Below are 17,586 nucleotides of genomic sequence, written 5' to 3'. Positions count from 1 at the left end.
CTGGAAAAAGGAAAGGAATAAAAAAAATCCTGACCCCGAAAATTGTACTGGGATCGGCTGACGACAGGAATAAGGGGAAAAAAAGAATCGGGCTGTTCGTTTTCAACATGTCTAATCCGTTGTTTTATGACACACTGTTATAGTGTTTTATTTTTGTGCTTTGCTGTTGCAGTACCTGTTAGAAATGAAAAGTTTGATTATGCCACCGGAACATATACTGAAGCGCGGAGACAGTGAAGCTGTGGCATACGCCTTTTTTCACCTCCAGCATTGGAAACGGGTGGAAGGAGCCCTGAATTTACTTCACTGCACATGGGAGGGCAGTAAGTATGTCTGCCGTCTATGCTGTACCCTTTGTTGCTTCACTACATAGGTTTGTAACCTGCCCATTGTAATTAAATTGTCAGCACCATTGGAATGCTCTGCTGCCTGTATTAGTTTCAAAGGGAGCCCCTAGCACTTGTGTTATTGTTTGAAGTGGGAATACTAATTTAGTTATCTCAATGCACCATTCACAAGACATCAAAGAGAGCAGCTTATCTATATCAGCCCCACTGGGATCTTTGTAATGAAGATGTGTTTTCAAAATTAGACATACATGTAGCCTTTTATCTTTTGTTTGCAGAAGAAAATATGATTTTCATAGTTTTGTAGTAACACGATGCACATGCCGTGACATTTCCATTATGCTGTTAGTTTAAAAGCTGCTCTAATCAGAAAATGACGTATTTTGTACCAAATCTTTCTAAAATAAAGGCTTTTTTATGTTGCTTGACTATTTATATAAATTGTGAGGTAATCCTCTTCATCATTAGAACACACACTTTTCTAATACTTTCTTTACCGCTGTGTACAGGAGAACTATGGAATCTGAATGTGTGCTATACTGCTGGAGACTAGATAGGCAGTACAAACACATTTTGACAAAGTAAACAAGAAGTACCCTAACTAAAGACCAATAAAAATCAACTTTTATTCTCTAAATTATTAAATGACTAAAAATATGTTTAAAATAACAGGCAGCAGGGTGGCATATTATATTTAGCCATTCTGACAATAGTATAGAGTATAGTATAAGATATCTCACAAGGATTTGATTATTAAAGGGAACCTGTCAGGTCCCATTTGCATTCTGACCTACAAGCATGGTCATGTGTGACATAGAAACCCCTTCCTACCCATCCCTGTGTTGTAATATTGTGTAATATGAATGTATAAAAAAAAGTTGTATTACTTACATATTCCCTATGATCAGAGGCTCCAGTTCCCCGGCTGTTGCATCGCCCCGTGGATGTTTGCATGCTTTCCATGGTATCACGCCCCTGTGGACATGATACCATGGATTTACATGAGTGACGTCACAGTTAGCGCCTTGAGATCTCATTCATGCGCACTTGCCATTCCCACAGCCTTGTTATCCGGGTGCTTGCTTGTCGGCTTCAGACGTGCACTGCACATGCTCAGAAGACTCCTGCGGTTCTGACCATGCGCAGAACACGTCTGAAGCCGGCAAGCAAGCACCCGGATAACATGGCTGCAGGGATGGCAAGCGCGCACGCGCGGGATCTCAAGGTGCTGATGATGACTTCGCTCATGTAAATTCACAGTATCACGCCCACAGGGGTGTGATACCACAGAAAGCATGCAAATGCTCACGGGGCGATGCAACACCCAAGGGACTAGAGCCTCTCATCATTTACATAGGGAAAATATAAGTACTAAAACCTTTTTTTATACATGCATATTACACAATATTACAACACAGGGATGGGTAGGAAGAGGTTTCCAGGCGCTCATCACCCTGCTTGTAGGTCAGAACGCATATGGGACCTGACAGGTTCCCTTTAAATGGCTGCAGACCAAACACTGCATATCTATCTTCCTATTAAGATTATTCCTACTCTGCATGTGCTAGTTAAAATATTTCAACTACTAGCCTCCCCATATGTTTTACCATGCCTGGCTTCATCCGGGGATCGAGGCTATAATGAGCTGAATGCAAGACTTTTTTGTATTCAGCTCAATATAGTCTCGATCCCCGGATGAAGACAAACATGTGAAACATATGGGGAGGCTAGTAGCTGAAATATTTTAACTAGGTACATGCAGGGTAGGAATAAGCTAAATAGGAAGATGGAAAGGGAGTGTTTGGTCTGCGACCATTTAAAGGGAACCTGTCAGGTCCCATATGCGTTCTGACCTACAAGCAGGGTGATATGTGGCCTAGAAACCCCTTCCTACCCATCCCTGTGTTAATAATCAAATCCCTGTAAGATATACTAATATTATACTGTGTACTATTTTCAAAATGACTAATTATAATATACTACCCTGCTGCTTGGTCTTTTAAACATGTTTTTGGTCATTTAATAATTTTGTGAATAAAAGTCAATTTTTATTGGTCTTTAGTTAGGGTACCTCTTGTTGCCTTTAGTAACCTGCACACTGACATTTACTAGCTTATGATTGAAAGTGCTGTTATTTGCAATGATAATACAAGCCACTTGATACTGTGTGATCCTGTGAGTAAAGAGTGGGTGCAGCAGACAGGAGAGAGGGACAAGAGTGATTGTACATTGAAACTATATGGGCGTGCTTTTTCGGCCCATATAGTTATTGGTGTGGAAGTGTAGAGGCAGGGATTTGTTTTGGGCAGCACTCATCCCAGGCAAGCAAGCGCTATAGCTGTCAGTCAAGCTAAGGGTAGGTGCATGGCATTTTGATTGATGGGGCAAAACAATAAGGGTGCACCGAGTGGCTCTCTTTTTACATACTGTATGAAATTAAACCACTTTACTGCCCAACTGTAGAAGCAAAATCTATATTGCACGTATCAATTATTTAAGGGCTAAGTCTAAGTAGTTTAAATCTCATTTTTTGGGAGACAGACTCCTTTTAAAGGGGTTATCCGGTTTAAAACGTCAAGTCTGCAGTCACTTTATGTGAATCGTCACATCACATGCACTGTTAGGATTCTCCGGTGTCAGTGCTGGGAACGCTGGTCATGTGACTGCAAGATTGCAATATGCATACTCCTGGTTACAACCCAACTAGACTTGTTCCGGCCTTGCACAATACACTTATGGCTTCTGCCCTCATGCAATACATTGGACAAACTCACAGCAAGTGCGCGCAATGTGATTTATTCACAAATCTGCAGTCACATAGAGTCACTGCAGACTTGTCCTTTTAGACCTCTTTAATTATGTTTGTATTGGGAAATGTGGTGGAATGTTATCTTTAATATACATGAATTAGTTTATTAGCTGCTAGAATTGTCATCATATGTGATTCTAGCACTTCAATTCAGACTAAAAATTGTGTATTTAGATAATAAAAAGAATCTGCATGTTAATACTGTTAAATTTTTTTGCTATTGCTGGTCATCCAATTTAATTTTGAAAGGGAGCATGTTATGTCCAGAAATGCTATTTACCTGCAGGTATACTTACAGTAACTTTAAAATCATGCTTGCCTGCCTTATGGGTGCAAGTGGCTACAGGGAGAAAATAAAATTTTATCCTCCCTGTGACTGATCGCTTCCAGTCACAAGGGTGGTACAGAGGCTGTTAGAGTACTTCATCACTATACACTGTGTGCAGAATTATTAGGCAAGTTGTATTTTAGAGGATTTTTTTTATTATTGATCAACAATTATGTTCTCAATCAACCCAAAAGACTCATAGATATCAAAGCTTAATATTTTTGGAAGTTGGAGTGGGGTTTTTTATTTTTTAGATTTGGCTATCTTAGGAGGATATCTGTTTGTGCAGGGAACTATTGCTGTGCAGAATTATTAGGCAACTTAATAAAAACCAAATATATTCTCATCTCGCTTGTTTATTTTCACCAGGTAAACCAATATAACTGCACAAAATTTAGAAATAAACATTTCTGACATGTAAAAACAAAACCCCAAAAAATTAGTAACCAATATAGCCACCTTTCTTTATGATGACACAACAGCCTACCATCCATAGATTCTGTCAGTTGCTTGATCTGTTTACGATTAACATTGCATACAGCAGCCACCACAACCTCCCAGACACTGTTCCGAGAGGTGTACTGTTTTCCCTCCCTGTAGATCTCACATTTTATGAGGGACCACATGTTCTCTATGGGGTTTAGATCAGATGAACAAGGGGGCAATGTCATTATTTTTTCATCTTTTAGACCTTTACTGGCCAGCCACGCTGTGGAGTAGTTGGATGCATGTGATGGAGCATTGTCCTGCATGAAAATCATGTTTTTCTTGAATGATACTGACTTCTTCCTGTACCACTGCTTGAAAACGTTTTCTTCCAGAAACTGGCAGTAGGTCTGGGAGTTGAGCTTTACTCCATCCTCAACTCAAAAAAGGTGCCAGAAGGTGCCATCATCTTTGATGATACCAGCCCATACCAGTACCCCACCTCCACCTTGCTGGCATCTGAGTTGGAGTGGAGCTCTCTGGCCTATGCATCTCGCCCATCAAGAGTCACTCTCATTTCATCAGTCCATAAAACCTTTGTTCAAAAGGTGGTCGTTTTTCAGCCTTCCTTACCTTGGCCATGTCCCTGAGTATGGCACACCTTGTGCTTTTTGATACTCCAGTAACGTTGCAGCTCTGAAATATGGCTAAACTGGTGGCAAATGACATCTTGGCAGCTTCACGCTTGATTTTCCTCAATTCATGGGCAGTTATTTTGCAACACTTCTTGCAACCCTGTTGACTATTTGCAAGACTCATATGTGATAACAACTAGGGAATAACAAAATACATGCACATAGACTGTCCCTATAAAACTTAAATACTTTATTAAATCACTTAAAACCACACCGTGATTACTAAAAGTGCACATGATAGATTGCTAGCCCTCAATAGCTGCACCTATCTGTGCACTGCCTAACAGCGGGGGTTGGCACTCTAAAAATGCGATATGGCGCCCCCACTCCGCGACGACTTTCCCTGCTGCCCCCTGCCGGAAAAAAGGTGCAGTGCCTAAGATAAGTGCAACAAACAAATTGGTGTGGCAGGTGGAAAGTAGGGAGGAAAATTCAAAAACGTATCTCATTGATGTGAATAAAATGTTAATTTCAAGCCTCAACGCTTTTCTCCCAGAAATGGGTTCCTCAGGAGGCCAATAGTAAACTACAATGGTGGTTCAGGAACACCCTCTGTAGCCTAATGGCTGATTCAAAGAGGGGATTTTGTTGATAAATAGCACACTGCAGACCCAAATAGTGCTGGTGTCCAAGGGAAAACACCCTATTCAATGAGATCACATGTTGGCTATTTGCCATGAAACGCTTGATTGTTCGTGATCACGCTTTAAAAGTTTGGCAATTTCCAGACTGCTGCATCCCTCGGCAAGACATCTCACAATTTTGGACTTTTCAGAGCCTGTCAAATCTCTCTTATGGCCCATTTTGCCAAAGGAAAGGAAGTTGCCTAATAATTAAGGACACCTTATATAGGGTGTTGATGTCATTACACCACACCCCTCCTCATTACAGAGATGCACATCAGCTGATTTGCTTAATTGGTAGTTGGCTCTCAAGCCTATACAGCTTGGAGTAGGACAACATGTATAAAAAGTATCATGTGATGATCAAAATACTCATTTGCCTAATAATTCTGCACACAGTGTACTGTAAGCGCCACTGTGATCACTAGAGATGAGGGAACCCAAGGTTTGTTTTTGAACCGAACACTGACATAAAAAAAACTGTTTGGGTTTGGCGTTCGGATGCTTAACGTGCGAACTCCACTTGCGCGAACATTGCTGTGCTTTAGGTATTGTTGGTGCTCAGCCCTGGGGGTTACAACAGCGTGATCATGCAGTGTGCAATAATAAAATCAAAAAATTTGAAAAAGCCCACTCACCCTCCCCCGGAAGTGATCTGCTTATGGCTGGCTGTATGTGGGCAGAGACTCAAATTGCCAATCAGTGTTTTCAAACTGGGCTTGGGCCAAGTTCAAAGCATTGGAGGTTTGGTTCGAGTGCTGCTAGTGACCTGAACCTCCAAAGGTTCACTCATCTCTAGTAATCACTCCTCAGAGCATTGATTGACTGCCTGCATTGCACACATACTCTGTAGAGCAAGCAGTGAATTTATCCACTTGGGCAGTCATTACAGCTGTGCTCATAGTATAGTGAACCGTAACTATAACCACTATAACGGCTAAAGGGACGAAATAAATTCATTTTCTCACTTTATTCACTGCTCAAGTAATGCAGGGGCATGATTTTAACAATATGTATCTGCACATTAAGGCTATGTGCGCACGCTGTGTTTTTTTCTGACCTAAAGATGCAGAGTTTCTGACCCCAAAAAAAGGCACAAAAACACACCCGCGGCAAAAACGCATAAAAAAGCATACTTTTTTTTTGTTTTGCTGCGTTTTTCTCCAATCAATATAACGGGTGAAAAACGCAGGGAAAAACGCAAAAAGAATTGACATGTTGCATTTTTGTGGTCACCACAAAAACGCAGATAAAAAAAAAAGTGCACTGTGCGGACAGCAAAAATGAAATCTCATAGACTTTGCTGGGGAAGGATATTCATGCAGTTTTTAGAGCAAAAACGCACCCAAAAACGTGGCAAAAAACACAGCGAGCACACATAGGCTTACCCTATATCTGCAGATAAATGGTATTTCTAAACATGACAGATTCTCTTTAAACTACTAAATACAGAATGCAAATATTCAGTTATTGATTTCCTACATATTTACTACTGTAGCCGCTCGTACTTCACCTCTTATGACTTAAATAGGCATCTTTGTCCAATATTTTATGATGATTTGGGTTTGTGCTTCATCATCATCATCATTATCATCATTATTATTGTTTATTATTATAGCCCATTTATTCCATGGCGCTTTTCATGTGAAAGCAAACCAGATAACGAGGTTGTGGCAATAAATGATGATGACTACATTGATTTGCATTCATTTCAGTATATCCTTGTAATCCAGTCTATGTTATCTTTTACTTTAGCATTTAGGATTCTACCGTATCCTTTAGAAAAAGGTCATCTTTTTTATCCTTATCCGGGGTGTACAGAAAATGCTGACAGAGAGCTCTTACCAGGTAAGATAGCGAATGGATCACATGAACCTAGTATTTCCATCCAGTCCCTAGTATTTTGTGTACTAATAATGGCAACATACATATAACATAGTAATTCTCAGACTGATCTCTATGTCCGATTTCAGCTCAACCAGCTGACCATCTAATCTTTAAGGGTTAATTTGCACAAACTGACCAGCAGCATTAAACAACTGCCAATTGTTAATTATTTACTGATTGCCTGTCGTTTAAAAGCCTGTTTACACAGACAGACGCACTTAACAATGTGCACTGAAGGATCTCTAATAGATTGCGCAGTAGGCATAGGCTGTCATTCCCTCGGCACCATGGGTCCTGTTTACATAGGACAATGTGCTGCCGAGAATTGTGCTCTTTTGTGCAGCACAAAAGACCATTTCACCTGACGAACAAGTGTTTTGGTCAGTCATTGAGTGATTGTCAGTACTCCTATGAATGTTCATTCACAATTATATTGAAGTTTAAATGGAAGGCCTCTTTCGGACATTTGTGTTGCATGTACATGTTCGATTTATGTTTTTTACTGCTACAACACATATCCACAGGTCTGTTTTCTCACAAAGCATTGGGCCATATAAAACTTTTGGAGACATGTCTTTGTTTTATCGGAAGCACGAATGAAAATGCCAATAAAAGTCTGTTGGTCATCCGTATGCTGTCTGTGTTTAAAATTTTAAAGGACAGGAGAACCTTTGCAATTTATTTATCCATTTATATTCACCTCCGGTGTGGTCACGGTTCCAGCGATGTCTGAAGTCTCATTCCTGAGGCCAACACAACATTGTTATGACATATGAGTCCTGCTACCAAGCAGCGCCAGCTTCCTTCTCCCCGCCTTTGGACGTTTGAGCAGGAAGCTAGCGCAATGTTTACATCCTGCTCAAAGATTCGAAGGTGGGGAAGGAAGATGCCGGGCTCTGATTGGTCGCAGGGCTTACGTGTCATAACAATGTCACATGGGCCCTGAGAACGAGGCTTCAGACATCGCTGAAACTATGGCCGCTCCAAGGGGAATGAGTAGGGATTGTCAAGCTGTGGACACCCCCTTTTAGTGTGCTCTGCCTGCATAAAGAGGCTATTAAATGACCGCTGATCGACTCATTGTTAATCTAAACCCACTTTAACGTTAAAGGCCCAGTCAAACACAACGACTTACCAGCAATCCCGAAAACGATGCAACCTGATAGGGATCGCTGGTAAGTCACTGGGAGGTTGCTGGTGAGATGTCACACAGTCAGATCTTACCAGCGATGCAGGAACAATACAGGTCGCAGTAGCGACCTGTATAACGATCTCAGCAGTCACTGTGACCCTGTCACACAGTGTCAAACACAGCGATGGGTCCTGCCCAGCAGGACATCGCCTTTGAAGAAAATAGCCTGGACCATTCTGCAAGGACTAGAGATCTCACAGCAGGGGTCTGATCACTGGTAGGTGTCATACATAACAAGATCGCTAACGGGATCGCTACTGCGTCACGGAAACCGTGACTCAGCTGCGATCTCGCTAGCTATCTCGTTATGTGTGACGGTACCTTTACTCTCAAGGTTTGTGCTTCCAAACAGGTTGGTGTGATTCATTCAGAATCTGTTTAGCTTTTGTGAATGAGTTTATCATAGAGACTCAGTTTCCTCTATTCGACATGTGATACCACTATAGTGGACTTGCCAGCTGCTCTTCCTGGTAATAACTGATATTCGGGGGATAGTGGGACCCCAAAGCTTCACTTTCTGGATGGAATTTGCTGCCGGAAAGCATTCCTTGTGGACAAGTACTTCAGATTCTTTGCATACCAGATCTCCTAATTAGAATTGTTTCTACCTCTCAATCGAAATAAAATAAAGTGCAAAAATAACTTTTTACTTCGAAGCCTGAAATAAGCAGTTTCAATGGCAATTTCCCTATGTAAGCATGTAATTGGACAATTGGTTGTGAAACCCGCAGCCCTCCTGCCCATTACAGCGCTGAGTTGCTCAAGTGTTCTCACGGGGCACATCTGTCTTCAGTAACCAAACATTTTCAACTTGTTTGCATTAAAACATGTTCACAGTCAGATTTATTTTAAACATACAATTGACCAAACCAGGGGATGAAGTTTTTTCTTTATAAATAAATGTTTTCACGCTTTGCTCTGAGGACAAATGAAAAACAGATCTGCAGCCATTTTTGTAATTTATTTTTAGGAGTGAATTCTTGTATATTTTCTGTGGCTCTGTTTTTTACGCTCCACTTACTCTGTGTGCGTTTTGGATTCACAACCGCTTGTATAAATGGTTAGGTAAACGATTAAATAGATATTCTCCTGCGGTAATAACAATGAATGGAATTTTGTTGGACTTTATAGCAAATTACATTTACGATACAGAGCTGTATAAAGGAAAACATTACTAACATACAATATGCACGGTTTGCTTTTCTGCACACATGGTCAAAATTGTTGGCACCCCTCGTTTAATGAGCGAACCCTAACCCACAATGGTCACAGAAATAACTTGAATCTGACAAAAGTAATAATAAATAAAAAAATCTATGAAAATGAATAAATTAAATTCAGACATTGCTTTAATCAATCAGCATCATGAAAACCAAGGAACACACCAGACAGGTCAGAGATAGATTTGTGGAGAAGAGTAAACCAGGGTTAGTTTTCAAAAAATAGCTGACACTCTGAACATCTCACTGATCACTGTTCAATCCATTATCCAAAAATGGAAGGAGTATGATACAACTAATTATGAACCAACCAAGACTTGGCCTGTCACCTGACATCCCAATCAAGGATTAGAGAAGCAGTCAAGAGGTCAGTGATCACTGTGGAGGAACTGCAGAGATCACAGCTCAGGTGGGAGAATATGTCCAGAGCACAATGCCACAAATCTGGCTTTTAAGGAAGAGTAGGAAGAAGAAAGCCGTTTTGTAAACAAGTCGTAAAAAGTTCCGTTTTCAGTTTGCTAAAAGCCATTTAAGGGAAAGAAGAAGGTGCTCTGGTCAGATGAGACCAAAGTACAACTTTTTTGGCTAAATGCAAAACATGCATGGCAAGAAACTAACACAACAAGTTGTCATACCCACCATCAAACATGGTTGTGGCAGCATCATACTGTGAGGATGCTTTTCTTCAGCAGGGACAGGGAAGCTGGTCAGAGTTAATGGGAAGATGGACAGAGCTAAGTACAGGGCAATCCTGGAGAAAGACCTGTTAGAGGCTGTAAAAGACTTAAGACTGAGGCATAGGTTCACCTTCCAGCAAAAAAACCTGACCCTAAACATACTGCCAGAGTTATAATAATATGGTTTAAATCAAAGAATATTGGTTGTGTCTGAATGGCTGTCAAAGTCCAGACCTAAATCTCATTGAGAATCTGTAACAAGTCTTGGAAATTGCTGTTCACAGATGCTCTCCATCCAATCTCACTGAACTAGAGCGAGTTTGCAAGCAAAAATGGGCACACATTTCAACTTCCTAGATGTGCATTTAAAATATTTAGAAAACCATGTACCTTACATGTCACAAATACTTGCTACTGTTACGCTCACCGAGGAGCGGCGCGTGTCCGGAGGTGGACCCACTGGACCGTGCACCGGACTCCCCTGAGAAGGCGACCAGCAGCGAACCCCTATACAGGGACTGTGCGGCGCCTCCCCAGAAGGCCTAAATGCACGGCAGCCAGGAACCGGTAGTAGGAGTCTCTGTAGGGCCAGGTGTAGCAAGGTTGTGACGTCCACAGCCGGCAGGACACGTAAACTGCACCGGAGATGTTCACAGCAGGTGACGTCCGCCGCAGGTACGGCACAGATAATGTCCACGACAGGTAGGGCACGGTGACGTCCACTGTCGGTATGAGCGGTGACGTCCACAGCAGGTACGGCACAGATAATGTCCACGGTAGGTAGGGCACGGTGACGTCCACTGTCGGTATGAGCGGTGACGTCCCCAGCCGGAATGGTACGGATGGCACTACGGTGAGACACGGGATTAGAACCAAGTATCAATGCACAGAAAACAGATAACAGCACAAGGAGTCTGGACACTGGCAAGGCTCTAATGGCAGCGTTGCTCGGGCACCTGCTGCTGGGGGAGGTGAACCTAAATACCCATTAGGTAACCTCTGAGGTCACTTCCAGAAAACGGGGCATACCGCTTTAAGAAAGGGGGCGTGGCCTCGCGCGCAGCCTAGAGTCACTTACTGCAGCTCTGTGTAAGGAAGGGAGACAGGAAGAGGCTGCAGCATGCCTGGGAGCAGGAGCAGCGCCTGCAGAGCCATGAGACCGGTAAGAGGAAGGCCGTCGCTGCCTGGGGCTATGACTTGGAGTGCTAGTGGGAGCCATGCTGGGACTGGGCACATGTGAGGGAGCGCGCCCCCCACGGGGTCTGGTGGGACCAGGCACTACAGCTACTTTGTACCAGTACAAAACTTAAAATCACAATCAAATACATTTGTTGGTGGGTGTAACGTAAAAATAAAATTGGAAAAGTTCATAGGGTTTGAATACTTTTTTAAGGCACTTTATGTGCCTATTGTTTTAACAGAAGACAAATTTCCTATTAAAGCACCGTATTTTTCGGATTATAAGACTCACTTTTCCTCCCAAAAATGTGGGCGGAAAATGAGAAGTGCGTCTTAAAATCCGAATATAGCTTATCGGGGGGGGCTGTCTGTGCATCTCTGTGTGCAGGCGGGCGGCCAGGTGCCTGTCTGTGCCAGCGGCCTCTCTATCCCGGCTGCCTATCTGTGTGGGTGAGCGGCCTGCTGGCTGCCACTCTGTGCGGGTGGGCGGGTGGCTTTGCAGACTTTGGAGGCTGTGTGGTGATTGTTCTAGTCTGTCCGCGGTCCCAGTTTCAAATAATGGCGCCGGGAGTCAGTGCGTGCGCAGGTGGAACTCTTGGATGAGAGCTCCATTTGCGCACGCGCTGCTCTGGGCGCCATCATTTGAACCGGGACTGTGGACAGACTGGGACACTCACCGCACCGGCCTGTTCCACCACTGACCCGCCGCTGTCACTGCCGCGCCATTGCCACTACCGCTGACCCGCCGCTGACACCTCTGACCAGCCGATTACACCACTGACCCACCGCTGACACCACTGACCCGCCGCTGACACCACTGACCCGCCGCCGCCGCTAGCACAGCCTCTGCCTCCTATGACCCCGCGCCACCGCCACTGCCGTCCACCTCCAGTAAAACAACAACGGAGTGTAAGATGGACCCCATTTTTTTTTTTTTTTTTTATCTCTAAATTTGGGGTGCATCTAATAATCTGGTGTGTCTTATAAAACGAAAAATATGCAAACCTTTCATACTGATCAAAAATCTTAAAGAAAAGGAAATAAAAGTTTAGGTTTTCTATTCTAAATACACTGGAAGTGTTGATATAGCTTTTGACTAATACAGGTAGTTAAATATCCATAGAAAAGGTATTTATTTTGCCAGTCCCTTCTATAGGTGCTCACACATAATACATTTAATGGCAATAATGTCTAAGGATATAACTGTGCTTCTTTTATGAGGGGTCTTTGTTATCCCTGCCTGACCTAAATATATGTGTACACGTTTCATGCACACCTGTTTTATATATTTGGCACAAGATACAAAATGAGGCTTACCAAAAATTCCCAGACCTTATGACACCTGCAATTGTTAAGTTTGTGCTTGGTGCAGCAATAAGAAGAGCAAAACTGTTTTATTAGGTCACCCACTAAGATCGTATACGAAATGCTAGTTTTATTAATGGTGTCTCATATTAAATTCCTGCTTACCTGAAATATATTACTTGCAAAAACACATTTTCTTAGATAATCTTTTATATGACCCCCCTCCCTCCAAAAAAATAGGATCTTATTTTATATATATATATATATATATATATATATATATATATTATATTATATTATATATTATAATATATATATATTATATATATATAATTATTATATTATATATAGTGTGTGTGTGTGTGTGTGTGTGTATATATATATATATATATATATAATATATATATATATATATAAAATAAAAAATGAACTTGCAATTACATGCTTTATTATAAACATGGTTATTTCATTTGTGTGTATTGGAACAACACAAAAAAAAATGAGGGGAAAAAAGGGCAATTTTAACACACCACACCAAAGATGGGTCAGACCAAATTGTTGGCACCCTCAACTTAATATTTGGTTACACATCCTTTGGAATAAGCAGGTGAAATAAGTATTGAAAACGTCACCAAGTAAATATATTTCGAAAGGTGCTGTTGAGATATGAATTTCTCAACAGATGACAGTAACAACCCATACAATCAACACAGGCAAAGAAATCAAACCATAGATGTCCATAAATTCATTTTTGTGTAGTAATGAGAAATTACACAGTGAAAAAATATTGAACATATGAAGAAGGTGGTGCGAAAAGCCATGGAAAGTCATGACACCAGCTGAAATTGTGACTGTGACTACAGGATAGGGAGTGACCCGGGGATCCTATATTGTCTCTCACGCTTGCTAGGGGACCCTAGGCTATTCTTAGCCTCAGGGTTACCCCTAATGATGAAGATGCCTGAGTCCCGTGCCTGGTATTGTCCTGAGCAGTGCAAATCCCCCCCTCCACCCCCAGGGAAGGAAGGGGCAGGAGTGTGATAGCTGCACAGATTTAGGCAGACAGGGAAAAACAAAACTCAGACACACTGCTAATTCACAGGATCAGACATGAAGAAACTACGGAGGATAGCAAGAGAAGCAAGGCTGCAACAAACGAACAGGTCAGTAATGCACAAAACCCAACAGTGAGTCTGGATCAAACCACCTCCCCAGACCTGTATAGATCAATTATAGCTGGCTCTAATGGAAGTTTTCCAGCCAGCATATATAGGAGTAGAGTGAATACGGCTGGCTCTCTCATAGCATGTGACTAAAGGAGATTAACAAGCAGCCCTTCAGAGATTAGCTCTTGCTAGCCTGCCTATGCACTACAAGTCTGTGGGTCAACGCCCGAGTCTCCCTGAGCTGATCACAGACATCAGAGAAGTTAGCAGGCAGAGTGCAAGAATCTTAACCAAAATGAGGAAGAGGCCATAATTCAAATAGACACACCAGGGTGCCACTACGTAGTAGCCCCCGAGTGGGTATGTTCTTCGAAAACACATTGTATACAAGGAGGACAAGAAGAATGAAAACCAAGAAAGTGGTAAAAAAGTTTTTTTATATTTTATTATGCAAAAATTGTGAGTACTACAAAATTAAAACACAAAAGATCAGGCAAGAGACAGGGCTAGCAATTACTGGATAAGAAACCTGCATGAGGTGAACAAGAAAACAAGAGTTGAGTCCCCTCTCCCAGCCAGTGTGACCACTGAATGGATGAAGTAGTTTGTTGTTTTGGTTTTTTTTTTTAAAAAAGTAATTTTTTAGAAAAAAGAGGGCAAGAATATCCAAAATGTAATAATGGTTATCAAAAGGAAAAATGTCTTTCACTATGTGATGATAACATCTAATTCAAAATATGGGGAAACATCCGGGAAGGATGGGATAAATGTCAGAGACATGATATATCAAATATGTCTGTCTGCAGTCACATAATGAACCCGACTAAGACCAATAGAATTGATGCACTTGTACAACAGTTAAAAAAGTATTAAATTCCAAATCTGCAACTACAAACTGTGTACATAACAGGCCAGTGGTCGCTTATAACAATCATGAGAACAGACAGCCCAAATGTGATACAATGGTGTCTCTGAGTATAAGGTGCCCATACGATGGAATAAGGAGTAAGTAGAAAGACAGTAACCCATTTCTGGAGAGAAACAGATAAACTGCAAATACAAAAGGAATGTGTAGACAGAAAAATATATACCTGAAGTGCAGAGTGGTCACAGTGGATGGGAGAAGAGATCACCAACGATTGTTCCGCTAGGCGCTTTTCCAGGGGCAGTATAAAACATGTGGTATCTGTGCTGTTCATATAGTGTCAGCACAGGTGTTAAAGATCATAGTGTGATTGCAGACGTTAGGGCGCAGGCTGCAGAGGAGCGAGAGGTAGGGGAGGAGACCATGCCGTCAGTAACGGCGCACACTCAGGAGCCAGGGACGCATCACATGGCTCCCAAGCATGCGCACTCGGCGGCACAGGGATCCCCCACCGCTCGGCCGTCGGCAGGCCGGCAAGTGTGCACCGCTGCAATCACACATATCCTCAGACCTAACAAATGGAAGGCCTAGTATAATAGATATATAATGAAACTGTATAAGAATAATTTACAAGCTTGAACTCCTATGTCTCTCACATGTAATACCACCAATGCATATAGAAACAGATAACTACATAATCACTGTAAATATAATCAACTAGTACATGGTAATTGTAATGCAAATAGTGTAGAGAGAGATATGGATTCCAATGAAGATTCTGGAGTCTTGAATAATATATATGAAAAATATATACATGAAAATGCCTGTATATAGAGAATAATAGAAAGGGAGAAGAAAAAATAAAAATAAAAACACAAATTACTAAACAAGAAATGAACAACAGAATATAATATAAAAGGTAATAAATAAAAAGTCACTGTCAGACTAATACTGTTAGCAGGATAAGTGTAAATATACAAATATACCCCAAACTGATATATACGTTATAAGAGCCATATAACTAATGACAGATCAAATTAGTATGGAGCCAACAGAGTATCAATAGAATAAATCTTTTATGTCTCAGCAGACAGTCTAATCACTACTATGAGATTGGGTCTAAATACTATAAAAGGCTACTGAAAAAACTCGTTCTATCAGTCAGCGTAGGGGTAAACAGCAATCAAATCACAATTTGCCAATGGCAACTAGAAACCCTAAACTAAAGACTGATCTATTAAAATTTAACTTTTAATTCATTATTTAAGATATAAAGGGACATACAGCTTAAAATCACTAAACATTGTGGTCTAACTCTGATTGGTATATAGTCGTTCCTAATAAAGTGATTCTTAATCCAGACTGACGTCTGTGAGTGATCTCTATATTAATCTTGTCATGAATGACCACTAATGCTTGCTATTTAAAAGACATGAAGCAGTAGCCTCCCCAACATGTTTCACCACACTGGCGTCATCAGGGGGCTGAGGCTAATACTGACTTACTCTGTGTTTGAGGACCTTTTATAGTCTGAACCAAATACTGACAGCAAAAGTAACCAATAGTAATCAGTGTCATATAGTGTGAGGAGAAAAAGGAGCCTATCATATTAAGAGGGGTGTGTTTCCCTTTAAATGCCACAAGATGTTTTGTCAGTTCAGCTGTCTGTTACAGCGCAGCTTGTGCATTGGCCAGATCTGTCTGACACTATATTCCCTCAAGATTGCCAAGTATTATAACCCGATCACCTTATCAGGACAGTGAATAGATTCCTATCAAAGCGTCATGAAGTATAAAAGCAATCACGATCTATCACTGTCAGTGTGATCACATTTGGATAGCGTCCGCTCAAACCGCGCATGCGTCCGCACTTAGAGTCTAAAGAGTGAGGTATTACTAACCGCGCATGCGTCCCCTCTTAGACTCGGAGGAGATGATTCTTACTTAATGCGTGTGCGCCCGCACTTAGAAGCAGGGAAGACAGTTTCTCTCAACTGCGCCTGCGTCTACACTTAGAAACAAGGAGAATAACTATACATAATGCGCGTGCGTCTACACTTAGATGCACGGAGCATAATTTCTTCAATCGTGCCTGCAGTTATGCTTAAAGTATGGATCATATATGCTCACACTTAGACTCTAGAGGGATTATCTCATGCTATATATATGTCCCTCTTTAGAACAGTAGGAAAATATATTAAATACTATATGTACATCATATTCAAAGCTGCTTTGGCATATATATGTCCATGCTTAAAATAGGGTAGGATTATATATCAGAGAGACAAACTATTCAATGATATATTCCGATTTCAAACCTCAGAGACACTGACAATTGTAATAAGGTCTGCAATAAAAATTATTTTATATATCTTTAATATACATCTGATAAGGTCCCATATAATAGATGTCCACAGATTTTCTATATCTATATAGTACAGGATAATTAATTATTTTGTATGGGGGTAAAAACCGTCACACAAAAGAATCTTACAGAATATTAAATAAAGGCTGTATATGTAAAGCCTTCATTCAAGCCATTTGGGCTCATACAATTTAATCTAAAAATCCACCTCGCCTCCTCTTTTAGTAATAGTCTATCCAAATTTCCTTTCCTTACTCCCAATTTGACTTGTCTAATGCCCCAAAATTTCAAATCTAGGGGATTTTCACTATGATAATATCTCATGTGTCTAGAGAGAGGTGTATCCACTTTGGTGTTGATTGTACTAATATGCTTCGACATCCTCCTCCGAAACTCTTGGATCGTTTTCCCCACATATAGTTTTTTACAAGGGCATATTGCTCCATAAACCACTCCCTTCGATTTACAGTTGATTGTATCCTTTATGACATATATCCGGTTG

At 41.2% G+C, this 17,586-nt stretch overlaps 1 protein-coding gene across 1 annotated transcript in view; it reads left to right on the top strand.

Moving 5' to 3' along the window:
• Window positions 1-17,586, top strand: part of ST7L (suppression of tumorigenicity 7 like) — a 235,095-nt gene that overhangs the window by 148,818 nt on the left and 68,691 nt on the right. The window contains exons 12-13 of the mRNA XM_075333615.1: window positions 173-323; window positions 6,984-7,076. Coding sequence (XP_075189730.1) covers window positions 173-323; window positions 6,984-7,076 — 244 coding nt within the window. The remainder of the gene's footprint in view (window positions 1-172; window positions 324-6,983; window positions 7,077-17,586) is intronic.

Source organism: Anomaloglossus baeobatrachus, chromosome 2 (assembly GCF_048569485.1).
Source record: "Anomaloglossus baeobatrachus isolate aAnoBae1 chromosome 2, aAnoBae1.hap1, whole genome shotgun sequence".
Classification (NCBI taxonomy): Eukaryota; Metazoa; Chordata; class Amphibia; order Anura; family Aromobatidae; genus Anomaloglossus; species Anomaloglossus baeobatrachus.
This window is presented reverse-complemented; position numbering and strand designations above follow the sequence as displayed.